The following is an 18,670-nucleotide window of genomic DNA, read 5'->3' on the forward strand; positions in this document are numbered from 1 at the left end:
AAATTGCTCTAAACAACCTACAGGGCTAGGCATATACATACATACATATTATGTAATTAATCTTGGTGTGTTCACAGCCTTTAAAAAAGTTTTTTTTCAAAATTTTAATTTAAAACTTGTTGATGTGTTAACACTTTTCCTCAATGGCTTTGAAACATCTTATAGCACAAAGCAATTCTCAGATGATTTAATAATCTTTTAATGATATCAATTTCATTACATAATATGTTTCTCATTAATTTTAATAATTTTTCATAAATATTTTTATAAACCTCTCATAACAATACCACCCACTGTTATAATACTTGCGTTTATACATTGATACGTTATTTGATATAGTTTTGTGTAAACAGTATCGTTGCTATGAGTACGAATATGTTTCTAAAAATAAAACCCTGGTAGAGAAATCATGCCTAAAATATTATAATGGTACGATTTTTTGGACAAAAGGTTCGAAACTTCTGTGAATTTTTTATCCTGTTTTTTAGAGGTCTGCCATTATATGGAAAGAAACTAAACAAAACAGAAGACACTTCTACAAAGTAAAATAAAAAAAATCTTTATTACTCAAATATATATGAGGTTAATTACGCAGCAAAATTATGTTTTTATCATGAATTTTTAAATTTGATCTTTTATACATCATCCTTGATTATTTTCATGCGTTTAAAACAATAAATATATCTCCAGTTAACATCCAAATAAAATATCTTCTCCTATAGATCAATTTTCGTTACTTACAATAAGGTTCTCTGTCAGTTGTATTGAGATAAAAGTTGAGTGAACTATCAAAATGAATGTGTTCAGCATATTGGATGGAATGAATTCCCAGAGGAACACAAAGTTTCCCAGTATTAGAGCCACAATCTCCACATTTACCTTCCATGTATTTTTCCCAATTATCGCACTGGGTAGCATTAAGTACACAGTGATGATTCATAATGCTTGATATAAAAAGGTCAATTGCACGGCCGTGATTACACATCAAATCGTGCAAACCATCCGCATCTGGAAAAAAAATCATTACCTAGTAAGGATAAAACACATGAAATATATCCAACATCAAAAAAAGTTAAAACATGGTATGCAATAGATATAATTCGGTATATTAATAAAATAATACTTTCACGTTGTTGTTTTTTTTCATATATCCATTGCATGCAACAGTTTAAAAAAACAAATCACTCTACGCGAGTATATCAATAAGTAAGGCGCACAAAGTTGACAGCAATAATAAATGATGCAATGATTGACAATATGAAACGGAAATTTTTCGACATTCAAGTCATTCACGTTAAGGCATTTTCCCCAGTATTGGATCCATTTGAAAATCCAGGTATCATAGCACGTTGTCGAATGCGATTGGGCTGCTATCTTATGGCCTGTTTGAGATCGTCATCAGAGTCACGTGTCTAACCGCCGAAGAACCGCTTCATAGGCCCAAACAGATGAATATCTGAGGGTTCCATCCCTGGAATGCTTTTCTACAATTCATGGAGTAAACCATTTTTGAAAATTCAATGAAAATTAATAATTACATGATTATGCAACTGCATCATGATTCTGTCCTTTTAATGACTTTTTGTGATATGTATATTATCCCCAATAAAAGACTAAGAAAGTCTCTCTTAAACACTGGTCTTAGGTATGCAAAAACGGCGTATGTCAATAAAATTTCCTTTTAATATCTCAGCAAATTTTAGAGATAAAAAATGAAAATTTATGACATTATAGATAGATGAATATAGGAAAAATATCTTACTCATTCCCTTTTTTTCTTTAGAAGACCTTATAAAAATTTGATTTTTATAACTTTTTTTCGACAGAAGCGGAAATATTTTCACACATTCGGATACTTTACTTAATAAAACTTTGGAACTGACAGTACACGCCTAGATGTAATAATTGTTGTTGTTATTTATAATGGCACTTGTCATGCAAGCTCGTTGACGAAGTCAGCGATTTTTAGCCAAGGGAGCGTCTCTTGTTTTAGTAGCGCCAGCTAGGGCCAAGAGTACGTCTTAGCTACTCCCGCATCACATTCGCTTGCACAACCCCTTTTTACAGAGGGGCACATTCACACGTCTCACAGATAGAACAGATGAAGAACAACCATGCCCGAACCGGGACTCGAACCCAGGACGCCCAAATCACGGGGAAGACGCACTACCCCTATGCCAGGACGCCGGCAGATGTAATAATGAAGGGAATAAGCACTTGTTCTAAATTTTCTTGGGACATTTAGAATAATACTCATGAATCGACAGAAAAAGTGTGCTCAATGAAATCATAAAGCACTTGCAAATAAACAGGTTTGTGAAAATATGTTTTGTTTGGTTCATATTTTATGATATAACGTTACCTCCATGCTACTTTAAGTAGCTTATTTATTCAGTATTATTGTTTTAGGATTTAATAAAACTGTTGAAGTTCAGTATTTGAATTTAAATCTTCGATCATAGCATTCGTTAACAGAGAGAAAAAGGCATGTACCTTAAATATTACGAATATAAAAAGAGACCGAAAGTCTGTAGTTAGAAAACGCAAAAAATGCTTGTTGTTGCACTCTAAAAAGTATCATTTTGAAGTCGATAGATAAAGTATGTAATAATTCAATAGAAATAAACCTAGTTATAAAAGGAAATAAAATTTTATTTAATGAACACGAACTACAAAAAAATCAGTAAAAAAAGCGCACATAATATGGTAACTGATAGAGATGCATAATCCACGATTTTTTGAATAACAAATAATATTGCTATTGTTATTTTTAAATATGCGTTCCAAATATCTGTTATTTCAGTCATATTATTAATTAAAAATTATTACTTAATATTAAATATAAAATTTATTAATTGCAATTAATATTTAATTTACTAATTTAAGTAACGTGTGATTGAATTAATTAATCTGTTTCAGCTTACTTCTTAAATTTTATTTTTTTTCTCAAAACGATTTATTTAATTTATTTATTAGAGTGAACCATTTTCTGGAAAAGATGAGTTAAAAATATATGTCATTTCTTTAAAATGTTTACTTTAGTCCTATATTCTACCAATAGATGGCACCAGCAGTAAACAGAGTACATGTAATCAAAGTCAATCATGTCGCGAGCAATTAAAAATGATCTGCATGGAATAGTGCATCATCAAATACGAATATCGGTCACTCCTGTAAAGTGGAGCGGTGACTTTGCACTTTCCGGTGAAATCATCGCTCCAATAAATTTCAGTGATATGCAATTCAATGATACGATACGATAATTCCAATAACCGGTCCGTTCACTTTTCAAGCCAATCACAGATTTCTTTCGCGAGCTTCCATTGGACAGATCATATCGATTATTACTTTGCAGTGAAGTCACCGCTCCGGCAAATTTCAGTGATATTGTATCGATTGTTACTTTCTATCGTGATCCAAAACCTGTAATCGAAATTTCATCAGTAAGATCGTATCAAGGATTTGAATCACACCCCTCTTTGAAAAGTTTGTTTGTTTGTTTGTTTCTTATGGCACTTGCCACTGACAAGCCCGCTGTTACGAAGACAGCGATTTAAGCCTGAGGGGGACGTCTCTTATTTTTTATAGCAGCGCCAACTAGGGCCAAGAGTACGACTTTGCCACTCACGCATCATTCATTCGCTTGCACAACCCCTTTTTACAGGAGGGCACATTCACACATCTCACAGATAGAACAACAGAAGAACAACCATCCCATACCGGGACTCGAACCCGGGACGCCCAGATCACGGGGAAGACGCGCTACCCCTATGCCAGGACGCCGGCTCTTTGAAAAGTATTGATCACTTGTATTTGTGACTTTTTGATATTGGTTACGTAATAACCGCTCTGAAAATATTCGTCATTCCTAGTAACTGATTCCGTTCAAGTTTTAGAAGTGTTAAAATATGACACAAAGATATTTCATTTATAGATGTGCAACAATTTTAAAAGATTGTGTTTAAAGGTGAATCATTGTTTACCCATTAAAAAAAATTTTTTTTTCTGTGAAATAAAAGCAAAAATGAAAATTTGTAAAAGATGTAACTTAATTTTGATATTAATATTAGCCAAATCGCGCAAATGATATTGAGATTAAACATTGAAACAGGATTAACATCTTCACACACACACACACACACACACACAAAGGATTCAAATTTTGTTTAACTTACCTGCGAGAAATGGATGATGAATGAATGAAAAATTATATAGTAATGGAGTGATGTCAGCTGAAAAGTTTAATTTTTGAATTTTAAGATGGCGTGAAAATAATTTTTGTGTTGAAATTTCTCATACTTATGGCAAAAAAAAAAAAAAAAAAAAAAAAAATCATATTTTCCTCCCTTTTGAAAGAACACAGAACTCCTCTTTTAATGGTACAGTAACTTTTTTGAAATAATAAGGAAAATGTTCGCTAAATTTCAACCGTATTCATCGTTGGGTATAAAATTAGTGAATTTCAAACAAACAATTGTGCATACAATTTTATATACAGACATAATTTAGGTTCATTCTTCGTTAAATTTGCTATGTGCTTGCAGACTTTCTCTGTATTATCTAAATGTTATTAATGATAAATCTAAATTTTACTGGGCAACAAAATAATTCAATTTTGATAGAATATGTATAGAAAAAACAATTTTTGTAGAAAATAATGTTTTGTGTTATTTTTAAAGTGTAATTGCACTTATTTATTTTGCAATCATCTATTTATACGGCATGAAAACGTAACAACTGGCATCCGAGATAGGATTAGTTATTGCAAGCTTTAAGAAAAGAAGAAAAGAAAAAAAGAAAAAAAAGGCTGAATAAATACTGTCATCAGTAGTATAGTTTAAAAATCGTGTAAATACCCCTAGGTTTATTAGCAGCTGATAGACAAGATGAAAATGAGATGAAAGTTCAATTTTTATAACTGAAAATAAAATTCAAATTTTCAAGCACTGGTTGACAACATTTTTAATTTACTTTTGGATACGACTGTTGGAACTGATTTAGAAACGGAACTTTTTGTTCAAAATGAATATTAGGAGAGGTTTTTGAAGCCATAATGCTTAATATAATAATTCTCAGATCATTAATACTATATCTGCATGGTATAAATGGCAGAAAACTGAACTGAAAAATTTAATATTGATTAACGTAATGGCTTGGTGGTTTTTTTTTTTTTTTTGACTCAGTTTTTAAGAGAACATAATGAACCAAGTCTGTCTCTTGATGACAAATTAAACACTTAATTCAATTTACTCAAGAAAGTTCTAAATATAGAGAATTAATAATGACTTTTCCACTGAAATTAAATGCTGATCAAGAAGATATGTTAAATGAAAAGTTTTGAGAGGCTGCGTAAGGCTGAGATTCTTGTAATAAAAGTAAATGAAAAATGTGCATTAACGTGGGACTTCTGGCAGTTCCTGTAATATTATTCAAATTGTTTGAAAATACATGTTTTTAACAATTACAACAAGCAGAAAGTCTAAACAGTTTTCAAACTAGCCAATTGATTGATTAAATATAATGTAAATGCTTTATTTTTTTAGCTGCAGAGAATATTGAGGAACATGGTGTTAATATTAAGTTATCATACAAAAATATTTTGTCTTTGCTTCTTTCCGAAAGCTTGAAAATTTTTCCATGTAAATTAGGCTTTCATATATTTCTGTATAACTGAAAATCAAACCTCATCGTACCTCTGTCAAAAGTCCTTTGACAATCAAGAAGCTTATTTTTAATCAGAAACGAAATTTATTAAATATTATTCATTCAACGTTGAAAAATTGTTTTGCAAAATTAAATTTAGGCATGTTGTCGATAATGTGCTAAAACGCATAATAAATTTCAGACAGATACGCACATTTTTTTATATAAAAAAATTGCTTTAAAGATCATAGTTACCAAGTGTCGGATGTGAGAGGAAAGATAAGACTGCCGAACCCATGTCTGGACAGCCCGGCTGAAGGTGGCCTCCATTGGGGAAGAAATCATAATGGGCTATGCTGTTGACCAAACCAAAACCTGAGCATAAAGAAAATGGACAAGAGATTCAAAAACATCCAATCCATGGCCTATCTAAGCAGTTACATTTTTCTTAACCTTATATTTTTCGAAAGTGGTTTCCCTTAATTATGCTAATTTTTGTATTCTGAGGCGTTACGCCAGTCGACTCGACATTAACAGTTTTTACATTTAAAAGTTCAATATTAATTCTGTGATTTTAACCCTTGTGATTATATTATCCTATTAATAAAATAAAGTAATTAAAAATCGATAGCATCATATTGTTTCACCTCATTTTTATTGACCTTATAATGTCATGTTATTGAATTCCGCAAAGGAAATGCTGCGATTTTTGAACTATTGAGTTATACCGATATTTAAAACGCTTGTAGCGTTTACATTCATTCATATCCAAGAATAAGAAATATTTATTTTGAAGTGTCTGTGTGATTATTAGTTAAAATTCAACTAAACCACTTCTTGTTGAAAGTTTTATAAATTCTAATCAGTTCACTCCAAATATTTTTATATTTGCACTGGTGAATGAGTTTAAATCTGAATTCTTTAAAAATTTGCGTCTATTAATGTAGCAATGAACTGTAGAAATACTATTGATTATTTCAGAATAGAAGAAAAGAAAAGAATTTGTCAAAGGGGAAAAAAAAAAAAAAAAATGTGAAGAGATTGGAGTCATTTCTTATACCTTGGAATCGAGTCGGCGCTGCATTTGTGTGAATGGCATCGACGAAAAGAGCGTCGCCCCTGTCCAGACGTACGATAGGTTCCACATTGGAGAAGTACGGACCGGCGGGGTCCATTGCTGGAATAACAATAAAATCATTTTCCTTAGATTTGGAAAATATTTTTTGGTCACAATCAAATGAAATGGCATGCAGTTGGGTTTCAAATTATAAATATGTCTCAATATTTTAATACCTTTCCTCTCTCATTCAGTTCCAATTTAAAACAAGCACAGAATCAAATTCATTTGTAATTTTTTAGATTAATAAAGAAAAATGATTGATGTTTCTTGAAATAGGGTAATGCTTTGAAACATAAAGACAAAGAATTATAATGAATAAATGAAAATAAAATGTTTCATTTTCACATTATTTAAAAAGGCAGATGTAAAGTAGCAAGTTCATCGACTGGCAATACTGCAAGCGACAAGTACGATGCTGAATTTTAACTAGAGGAAGAAGGTTGTTTGAGCCATATGCCTAGATGCTATAAAACATTGCGCATTTCTTTATGCATTTTTTCTTGTTTTCTGATTAAATATATCATAGTATAAGGAATTTTTCATAAAACTAAAACAGAAATGAAAAGCTTTTTTTTCGTACAAAAAATATAAGCGCAGGTAAAAGTAAAGGAGATATATCTGTGCGTAATGGTTTAACTTTGTTGGCTGTTACAAAAGCAAAATCTTTTTGTTTTCATTAAACTTTCGTGGACTACAATCTATTACTGAATATAATACTGTTAAAAAATAATAGAATACTTTTTAATTTTTAGTCTTTGTCCGTACCTAATATTCTGGCGTGGAGTGGAAATTTAAAGAGCGAAGTGTTATTTCAAGTATCGCCATCATCACTGTTCAAAATGATGAAAGTCATGCCCAACGTCCTTATGTAAATTCAAAATGAGATTTGACTCTCTAATGAAAGCATCTTTTTCAATACCAATTCAATTATACTTTAGCGATCGTAATGACTCATATTTAGTTCAGAAAATGAATGTAATAAAATTACCTCATTGCACATAAATGCTTTGTGTGAAAAAAATAGGAGAATATTATTACAACAATGCAAATGATTTTGTATTAACTTCAGAACCAATATGCTACCGAATACGCGAAATATGATGAAAATTGGTGAAATGTGTGAGTTTATTCCAACTAAACAGGTAACTTTCAAATAGAAAAAAAAAAGTATTACTGGCCTAATTAGAAAAAAAATATATATGATAAAAATCAAGAATGAAAAGAACATAATATTATATCCTGCGGTTTTTACTTCCATGTGTGTGTGTGTTTAATTAAGTGATATGGAGTACCTGTTATGCGTCCTAAGGATCTGAGTCGCTTCCCGGCATATCCTGCAATATGAGAGCCCAAGCTGTGACCAATGATGTGAACAGATTCTGGCGTAATTCCTGTTCTCTTCTGGAAAAGTTATGAAACACTAAATATCTAAACAACAGCATCTTTAGGAGAGATGATTTTTGGTGTTTCCCAGATTAATTTAGCCGAACCTGCTTTTATGTCGTAAAGTGCCATATTCCAATTCCAGTTAGATTAATTTTGTAGTAATTTTCCAAACAATAATAATGAGTAGTATTTTTTTCCCGCTTGAGAATTGTATATAGAAAAAAAGTATTGTAATCCTCAATAAATTCGACTTCGAGATTTTAATGAATCTCTATGTTTCACCCTCTTCTGGGTGCGAAAACCACATTTTAAAACCATATCTGTATGTCGATCTTTAAATCTGATAAATCGAGAATGCGATGAACTAGATAAATATAATTATTATGTAGTATTTTCATCAAATAGGCATATTTTTATCAAATTTTGGGCGAAATGTTTAAAGAAATTCAAGTGTTCGATCGTATGTCTACACAAACTTGATTATTCAAAAATACAAATAGCAAAATGGATAAAATGGAGCCCCAGATATTTCATTAAGATCGCAGACCAGCATCCAATTTTGGACCCTCGAGAGTCTGCCAATCCATGTACTTGAGAATACAGGAAACAACACCTCGAAAATACGGTTTAAACAAAAGAAATTTGGCGTGTCATCCTATCGTCGATGTCATATGTCTGCCTCAAGTGCCGGACCAGATAGGTTAAAAGAAAGAAATTCAAATTCCGTAACTGTTTATATTGTGTTATGAAGCTCAAAATGTCCCCTGTCCTATACGAGAAAGTGAAGAGGAAAACATTATCAGTGGTTCTCAGTAAAATTAACAGAATTATTTTATAAAGGGAGTAAAAATATCAATTACAATAATAAAATACACATTCTAAAGCATCTGTGACAATGGCAATTAGATTTTTTATCTAAATTCAAGCCATAACACGGCACAAAATTTTTTCAGTACGCCCATTTATGCAAGTTAGAGTGCATTTTCAAAAAACTTGAAAAATCAACATAGGAAAAATTTAGTTAAAAAAAACTCTTCAGATGCATCTAGATTCAGTAATTTTTTCATTTAATCTACATTTAGGTTTATAAGAAACCCGAGAATGAACGCGCTCTCCATCACACAAATATGCTTAACCAAAGTAATTAAATAAATTAATTAAAATTAAAAAAACATAGAACAATCTGAGAGAATGGGTACTTTTTACCTGTAGTTCCTGAACGAAAACCGCGATTTCTGCTCCCACGACCCTCGTATTGGCAACGGCTTGTTCGTACAATGATCCATCTCCACTCGACCAGTCTACGTAGAACACGTTGCAGGGTTCATAGAACAGCAATGCATCTTTCAAGGGCTGCAAAAGTTTTTTCAACGGAAAAAGGTTTACAAATTAGCAGACTATCTGTAAATTGCAACTTGTAGGATTCAAAATCGTGTGAAGCGGATCGATTTGTTTAGAGCTATTAAATCTGGCAGGTAATTACTTCTTAAAGCTTTGTGTTTGCTAGGAAAGGAATTTTCAAACTTTTGATTAAGTACTAATCAAAATTTTAAGGTTCTTCCGTAATAATTTCGCAGCATCTAATTCCAGAGTAGTCACTATTAGACAAATTCAAAATAAATAAATAAATAACTTTTCGGTGATAATATTAATATTACCATATAACTTCCATATAATAAAATTTTCAAAATATTTCTAAACGTATATGAATGCAGAGTGATAGTGGTATTTATATTCAAAACGGAGTTTTATATAGCCAGGGAAGTAACGTGTACTTATAGTAAAGTGACAAATTTATTGAGGTAGGTTAATAAAATAAAGAAGTTTAAAAAAAAATCACGAAAAAAATAAAGCAGATCAGTCAAAGAGTCCACTTAGAAAAATCTACCCTATGTCGTAATAAAAACATAGGAAAACGCTTCATGGCGTAATCTTTAAAATGGGTGCAAATATTTGCAATTAAAATTATGATCATTTCGTGACATGAGGAAAGGCTTTCTCTAAAATTGAAAAATGCATTATCCGGTATATCCCCCCTCCTCTCCTCCAAGGATGTTTTCCAAATTCTTTTTCATCGTCTTTGTTTACATTTTTCGTTGCTTCAATTTCATTTCGCCGTTGCTTAGTTCGGAAAAAAATGCTGTAATCTGTCTCAATAAATTCAGCATAGTCATTTTATTACAGGTGGATATTACTTCATTGGCTATACGAGACATAGTTTTGAATTTAAAGAGCTTAAACGGATTTTACCGCCCTCTTTCTCTCTCTCTTTCTGTATATATTATTAAAGTGCATCTACAGCATTTGATAGGACTTGTAGGATCCCATATTGAACAAATATTGAAATGCATTACGCATTTGAAGGATTGTAAAAGAAAAACTACTTGGAGTATGTTGAAAAAATTTGGTATATGTTGCATTTACAACATGGGTAAATGAATTACACACAAAAAGAAATTAGTTCAACTTTTTGTCATAGGTAGTGTTTTTTAATGACAATATTTTATACATTGTAATTATAACATTTTCCTTTGTTAAAATATGAAATGCGTAATGCATTTCAATATTTGTTCAATATGGGATCCTACAAGTCCTATCAAATGCTGTAGACGCAAGACAGCGCGATCCACAGTAGCACCTAATATTTCCTGCTGAATTTCAAGGACATGTCTTGTAATGCTGTTTTTTAAAGCAACAACAGAGTTAGGTTTGCCCTTGTAGACGCGATCTTTTAAATAACCCCACATACAGAAATCGCAAGGATTCAAATCGGATGAACGAAGTGTCCACACATTTTGGAAACATGCTCTAACTATACGATCCTCACTAAAAGTCCGGTGAAACAACGTGTAACACAATGAGCAATGTGAGGTGATGCTCCATTTGCATGAATATTGCTGAATCGAGGCAGTTTCTGTCTTGCAAAGCAGGGATCACATTACTTTCTAAAATTTGAATGTAACTAATGCCTGTTACGGTGCAGCGAATTAGCCCTGTTTATGTAAGATTTTGAAAAAAAATATACCAATAATAAAGTCAGCTATCATATCACACCAAACTGTAACAAACGTTGAATGCAAGGGTTTCCCAAAAACAGTATGCGAGTTAGATGAGCCCCATATCCTACAGTTATGGATGTTGACTTGTCCGTATAAAGTAAAATGCGCTTCATCACTCCACAAAACCTTTCGAATCCCTGATTCGTCTTCATCCATTTTGACAAGAATGAAGTTGGCAAAATCAATTCTTTGTTGTGGATCGCCTGGTTGCAAGTGCTGCAAAATTTTAATTTTATACAGATAGCGTCTTAAATTGTAGCGCAAGGTTTCGCCATACGGTCGCCCATGGTTTTGATAAAGTCCTTGCTACACTACTAGCGCTTACAGGTCACTGATCCACTAACCCTAAATCAATTGTTTCCCTAATGTCTTCCACAATTTTCTGATTCACAGATCTTCTTCCTCTAGTTCCAGGGAGAACTCCGAGTTCTCCTAGTGGTTCTTTAAAGTTGTTAATCATTTTCTTTAAGCCATTCACAGACATCGGTCCTTTTCTCAAATATTTAAGACGGCGATATTCTTTCAAAGCATCTCTATAATTGCCATTCTTTTGGTAATAACATTTTACTAACAGAGCACATTCTACCTTTGACAAAGGCATGGCTATAGTTGAAATATACATGACTTTTATCATCATAATGATTTTAAAATTGAAGTGGTATTCATTTTGGCAAAGTACAGAGCAGAAACAATGTTTTAATAGTCTACAACGCCATCTATTGCAAAAAAATGAACTAAAATTTTTTATTGTGTAATTTATTTCCACATGTTGTAAATATATTTTATTTAAATGACGGTGTTTAAGACTGTCTCATGGGATTTTATATATCTCCCCTCCCTCCATATTCTGTCCCTAGGCCAATGGCACTATGCAGTTTTTCCCCTTACTATCAATATGAGTTTCACTACCAGTAATATGTCTACGAGGGTCCTTATTCTTGGCTTACCATTTTCCAGTGAGGGGCCACTTTACTCATGTAACCTGGCACTATAAATTTGGTGCTGATATGAGGATTGAAGCCACTGCGATCCAAGTAGTCCAGACTGTTGTCGAGATTACTGAAGTTCATGGGAACCCTGGAGAAATCACGGGTGTAGAGAGCAAATCTAGTGTTGATGCTCTCTCTGTCATCTGGCAGCAGGCTGATAGGTCTTTCCAAAAAGTTGAAGAACGGTGCAGCGGCACTGAAACATCCCAGGCCGTCAATGCACTTTTCTCTGGTGAAAAAACTCTCAACTAGAAAAAAAAATCACATTTTATAAGAAATTCTATTACTACTTTATTTAAATTTTCGAACATGTATACTTATTTGATTGTTATATTATTCTGCATTTAGAATGAGTGTTAGGCATTTTTAATCCTGTAGTTTGTTTTCGTTAAAGCAGTTGATTTGTAAGTCAATCAAAAAATCTTCTTGCCTTCTAATTTTTAACATCAATTTTTAATTTTAATTTTGTCTACACCAACACTAACAGCAATGACTTGAAGGAATAAGTTAACAGATAGCACTTTAATTTAAACAATAATTTTTTTTTACTCATTTAAGAATCTGTCTAAACATCAATCATGTATCAACTTTATCGGATATTTATTCCACTATTTTAAGAATAATTGTTTACATAGAAAAAAACGTTAGAACGTTTATGCAAGCTTTTGAAATCAAATACTAAGAGAGGGTACAAATATAGCCCTTGGCTTTTTATCTTTGCTGAAGTAATAATGACATTGGGGAATATCACTTGCCTTCATTATGACACTGGATATTTTTTTTTACATGACAGAAATTGATACACATAAAATAATACATTTTGCTGGCATGTGAAAAAATAAAAGCTCCATAATATCCTAAGCATTAAGTAGAATTGACTTCCAAGGCAGAGTTTTGAATTGGAAATATGCATGCTAGGAAAGTTGAATAAAAGAAACGCTGAAATGAGTTTGGATTAAATTATGAATTAAGAAATTGGAAAACATGCTTGAGAAATAATTCTTGCTACAGTAAGGCATATGCCGATAGGAAATGAATTATATAAATAATGTGGGAGGCAAGCAATGAATTGAAAAATAATAACTGATTGCAAAAATAAATTATTCCGACTTTGGAGGAAGCATTTAAATATATATTTGTTGTTATGAGGAGCATTCTATTCAAAGATTGTCAAATATTTATTATTTTTTGGTAAATAATTTTCAAATATGCAATCATAATAATTATTTTTCTGAGAAATAATTTAATTAAAAATTGTTTTTCAAAACACACTTGTATTAAAGTACTTAAATCAAAAAATATTTGTTTTAAATATTTTCATTTTAATCATTCATTTATAATTATAAGTGTTGTTAAAACTTGAAATAAATTTTTGTCACACATTCACTATCAGTTAGTACCACTTATATGGAATCAAAATTAAATGGAATAAATGGATTAATTAATAATTAAGATTTAAAAAAGGAAATGAGTGTAATAACATCAAGAATTTGAAAACTTTAGTATACCAGATGAGTGTGGAATGGATTACAAAATTGCCTTTTAATAATCATGAAATAAATAAAGAAATAAAAGCATTTAAAAAGCCAGGAATTCGATACAAGTAAGTTACCATCTCTCTTTGCGATTTCTGACTTCACCGCCCCGAGCAGAGCCGAGACGGCGAAGAGACACAAGAATCCCGGAACGATCCGCTCCATACTTCTGAATATAATCCTTTTTCCGAGGTAAGAGATTCGCTTCTACGGATCAGAAGTTTTTATAACATCAGTTTTAACCTTATCAATTAAAATGATAATTCTGTTTCAAGATATCTTGAAGGAGAGTTATCGTGGATTCATGGATGATGCCTTGAAAATAAACATGCAGGTGGGTCAGCGGTGCCTATTATCTTTTCAAAATCGTTTTGGCAGAGGCTTTCTTCCTTCCCTTTTCTTGTTTTTGTAAACACTCAGCAGACAGGTCGTATCAGTGGATGTGAGAAGAGTTAATGCGGTGGAATGAGTACCAATCAGATCGATTGCAATTTCTAACAGCGATTTTTAATCACGTGTGGAGTAGTGTGAAGATGTCAATCTTGCTATCTTGCTATTGTCTCATAACTATCTAGCCTATTGGTGCAAAACGTAAAACTGACTTTTTATTATAGATGTTGCAACAGAACCACATATAGAATTATTGTTATACCATTAAAGATTAGCACCCTGTCGCACATATTAACCCTGTCCGATATCGCCCCGTTCGTCTGGGTCCTGACTCAGACGCTTTTGGGCGGTTAAATGAGTTTAAATGAATGCTCGTCGAGAAATACCTTTCACCCCTTAAACTCATTGAACCGTCCCAAAGCATCTGAGTCCGGCCGCAAACGCAGTCGAACGGGGCAATATCGGGCGGTCAGAGCTGACAGGGTTAAATACTCCAAATAAGGATAGTTTCAGTTCGAAGTCTATTTATTCAATGCATGCGCAATGAGTACATATATTATTAACATTTGTTATTAATGAGGACAGATAAATGAGGATAGTAATAAATGAATTCCACGGTGATAATGAATCTCTCCTTAGATCCATAAATGAAGGGGAAAAATCCTGCTTTCCTGTGACTCGAAAATATTTAAATTTTTCTATTACAGTTCCCGTTTTAAAAGGGCATATATTATATTTTGTGTAGTCTGTAATCGAACGACAGGAGGATTTTTTTGAAATTGGAAATAATTTGAAATCGCAGAAGAGGAAGATACACAACTACAATATCCGCCCTTGCAAGACATTCCAGAAGTGCTAATAGTAAATCTTATTATGTTTGAGAAATATTCTTTGCAACTTGAAACCATTAAAATTGCATGCAAAGCAGTGACGGGGAAGAAGACAGGCACATGTTAGGAAACATGTGATAAACCGTAGTCTCACGGCAAAAGAAAAAGTGGTGAGCGGTGGAAAATATTTTTAAAGAATAAACCCATGCAATCAATTTTTGAACTCACTTTTGATTACCCAATTGATTCAATATTTAATTGTAATTTAAAATTCGGAGTGAAAATAATATTTCCCCTTTTATCTACACTTAAGCTTTATTTTCAAAAAATATTCGATTCCTTGATTTTCTTATATTATGACTTTAAATATAATAAATTAAAATTGCGTATATTCATCTGCCCATTTAGCGTGATTAAAACGTTATCAAATATTTTCTTCAGAATATAATAAAAAAATAGGTGATTTAGTAAATGCAATTATTAAAAAAAAAATCCTTTCCAGAAGTAAAATCCTTTTATCGCCATTTATTTTTTTTTCTATTTTATTTACCGAGCATGCTTGACACTTAATAATCTCTCACGCTTTGTATTTTATCGGACAGATGGTTATTTTCTTAAAACTTTGCTTTCTGCTAACCTTGAACAAAAGTGCTTAGCATATGCATATTGACCTACATAAAATTTTTGATTCCTACTGATCATATGCGTACGTGGTAGTTCGAATGGATACCGGAATGGGCCTTAATATTTCAAAAATAACTTTGTGTGAATTGCGACTAACTTTATTGCTGTGAATTATCACTGAAAAAGCCTTTCTTAAAAACAAAAAGGGGATTTTTTAATAACCATGTAGAAATCATGTTTATTTCATTTATATACATATGTGTGCATGTGTACTGGCATCCATTGAACGATCTATATCTTAAATGTCCAAAGCAAACAGCAGCAAATGTTATATAGTTATTATTACAATATTTTTGCGATATTGTACAATTTAATGCAGTATATTTTCACTATCGTCATCGGGGTATATTTATTTTTGGCCTCGTTTCATTCCAAGACTTCTGGGTTTAAACATGCAATAAATCTTTAAAAATTGTCTTTGAAATGTCCTTCAAGACTGGGTTCTGAGCACCTGAACTTCTCTTGCTCATTCTTCACTTCGCCGCTTTACACTACACAATACAATAAATATTATTCTATTCGTATTATTTTGTAGTCATTCAGAGAGCAATAAATATCTGTTTTAGCTGTCATATTTCCGAAATCAAATTGCGATGCAAGTTATTTTGAATGGTAAATGAAAGGAAGGAAAGGTTTCATCTTTTTTTTTAAAGGTTGTATCTAAATTTTTCTATTTTTATTTCCAGCAGTTGCAATACGTTTTAGGAAATTTATAGATAAGCAGCTAGAAATATCTTCATTTAATTTATTGAAGAATAAAATGTTAAATCGACATGGAAAATTCATTTAATAGCAAACACAAACGTTGATTTTAAACTTACGAATTAATGTTAGAGGAAGAACTGATTTTCAATTTTCTATTTCAGTAAAGTTGGCAGTTTAATATGTAGTTATATATAGTTCAACTATATATAGATAAAAAAAACCACATACTAGCGCGAAAGGTGGAATTATAGTCTAAGGTAAGTTAACATGGCAATACCGAAAAGGAAATGCGTAGTATAAAGTAACATGTCTACGGAAAAAGTTACTTTATACTACACAATACAATTTTTTATTATCCTATTCGCTTCAACGCTCATCAAAGAATAACATAATTCCTGTTTACACACGCCTTCGAATTATTCTCTGTCAGCTTTCGTCCACAATCAGCGGCATATTCTCGTTTTCGTATTTTGACGAATCTCAGCGTTTCAGGTTTCTCTGCGTCAGAAAAACATATTTTTAGAATTTCGACTGTCTGTCTGTTGGCGGTTCTGCTTGTCTATGAATACAATAACTCAAAAATATTTGCGATAGTCGGATGAAATTTGGCGCGTGCAACATTCGTCGAGTTTGTGCATTTCTGTCAAATTTTCATATCCAGCTTTTGAGAATCTGTTCAGCAGAAGTCTCTCCGTCATAGTACAGGTAAACATAATAATTACAAAATGTAAAAAACTGCATACATCGAATTCAGTTATACAACTTTAACATCCAGATCCGCGTAGTGACATAATATTGGTTCTGACGCAATTCCTCCCAAATAATACCAAAGAGTTTTAAAAAAAAGAGGTTTAAAAATGACAAAATTTTGAAATATATGTCTTTCAATTAAAAAAAAGGAGTAAAAAAATATTAAAATTTTAAAATAGAAGTTTTTTGATTTAAAAATATAAGATCAAATAATAATAAAAGAAATAAGTGAAAAATAAAGAAAATTGTGTTTAATTACTATCTTTAATCATTTCTTTATCTATCTTCTTTCACAATTTTATTTATATTGTAAACATTCTTTGACTTTGTGTCACTATTTCAAATGTCTAAACAATTTATTAAATTCCTCATCAGAGAGTTTCAAACTCATCAAGATTTTTTCAAACAGTTATTTTTTTCAATTTAATTATTATTTTGAACCAATTTACAATCAAGACTTGTATCATATGCTTTTCTTTTAAAACTAAATGTATGCTTGCCTTCCTTAAGGCCTTTAATAGCTTTTTTTGAAGGTTTTGATTTATTATGTGGTAGATAAATTTTTTCTTCGTCATGCATTTATAATTTAGTAATAATATTACCTACAAATTTAGATTTGATTTTTTTCCTCCAATATTAGTTTTTATTTTTCTAATTTTAAATCATTTTAATTTAATAGTTTCAAGATGACGTCTAAGTTTGTTGACTTCTTCCATCACTTTATTCATAAGCAAATATATCTTAAAGGTTTTCCATTTTTATAAAAACATTTTCAGTGCATTTTATAGCATTTCTTATAATGCTATACCGTACAATAATATAGCTTTATATCATAATGTATTTTAAAAAATGTTTCAATATTATTTTCCTCATCATTCATTTCCTTGGAAAAATTCATTGTTTGAAAAAGTTTTTATAAAATATGCATTTATACACCGAACAGTCGTATCCTAAAATTTTTGAACATTTTGCAGTTTGTAGTTCAATAGAAGAAATATTTAATTCTTCAAATACATTCATGTCCATGAATTAAGGACAATTCAGAGTCACGCGGAAATCGAACTCTAAAATACATATACCACCCGTAAAATGACTACACACATCTTCAAAAATCATATGCAAATTGCAGAAAGCCACCGGATGACACCGGTAGTACGTCACAATGACGAGAGTGCAAGAGAGTGATGTACAAGGAATACAGGCAAAGAAGTAAAACTGTTCGCAAGCGCTTTATAAGTTTTTCAGTGCAATAACCGCATCGTTATGACACAAAGGACGCATTTGGATGGTTTTTTACGTGGTAGAATTATCGGCCGTCTGGAATGTGGGTATACCAAACTGAAAGTATCCGAGGAACTTGGAATCGCCCAGAGTGTCAGAGTGTTATTTATTTATTTATTATTATTATTATTGTAATTTGCTCCAAGGAGCAAAAAATCGCAATTTTTATTAATGATATCAAACATATAGCATCTTTTTTGCTATTTACCTTTTGTTTAATAAATAGGCTTTACAAATAAGTCGCATTTGTTTTGCTTCTGAATGTTTCTTTTCTTGAACTTGAATTATCCTTAATTTA

General features: G+C 31.6%; 1 protein-coding gene across 1 annotated transcript; it reads right to left on the reverse strand.

Moving 5' to 3' along the window:
• Positions 1–542: 542 nt before the first annotated feature.
• LOC129971090 (pancreatic triacylglycerol lipase-like) lies at positions 543–13,965 on the reverse strand. The gene is made up of 7 exons (XM_056084567.1): positions 13,810–13,965; positions 12,156–12,445; positions 9,356–9,502; positions 8,056–8,164; positions 6,704–6,820; positions 5,899–6,018; positions 543–1,008 (listed from the first exon to the last, which is right to left on the reverse strand). Exons 1-7 carry the CDS (start codon positions 13,895–13,897, stop codon positions 734–736), a joined length of 1,146 nt encoding a protein of 381 aa, XP_055940542.1. The 5' UTR covers positions 13,898–13,965; the 3' UTR covers positions 543–733.
• Positions 13,966–18,670: the final 4,705 nt, after the last annotated feature.

The sequence above is a fragment of the Argiope bruennichi genome, chromosome 6 (assembly GCF_947563725.1).
Source record: "Argiope bruennichi chromosome 6, qqArgBrue1.1, whole genome shotgun sequence".
NCBI lineage: Eukaryota > Metazoa > Arthropoda > Arachnida > Araneae > Araneidae > Argiope > Argiope bruennichi.

Bases quoted from the DNA above. Each gene is read 5' to 3' on its own strand.
- LOC129971090 (XM_056084567.1), bottom strand. From the start codon at position 13,897: ATGGAGCGGATCGTTCCGGGATTCTTGTGTCTCTTCGCCGTCTCGGCT. The intron at 12,446-13,809 runs GTAACTTACTTG...TTTTTTTTCTAG, and splicing joins AGAAATCGCAAAGAGAGATG to TTGAGAGTTTTTTCACCAGA. The intron at 1,009-5,898 runs GTAACTATGATC...TTTTTTTTCCAG, and splicing joins CCTCTCACATCCGACACTTG to ATGCGGATGGTTTGCACGAT.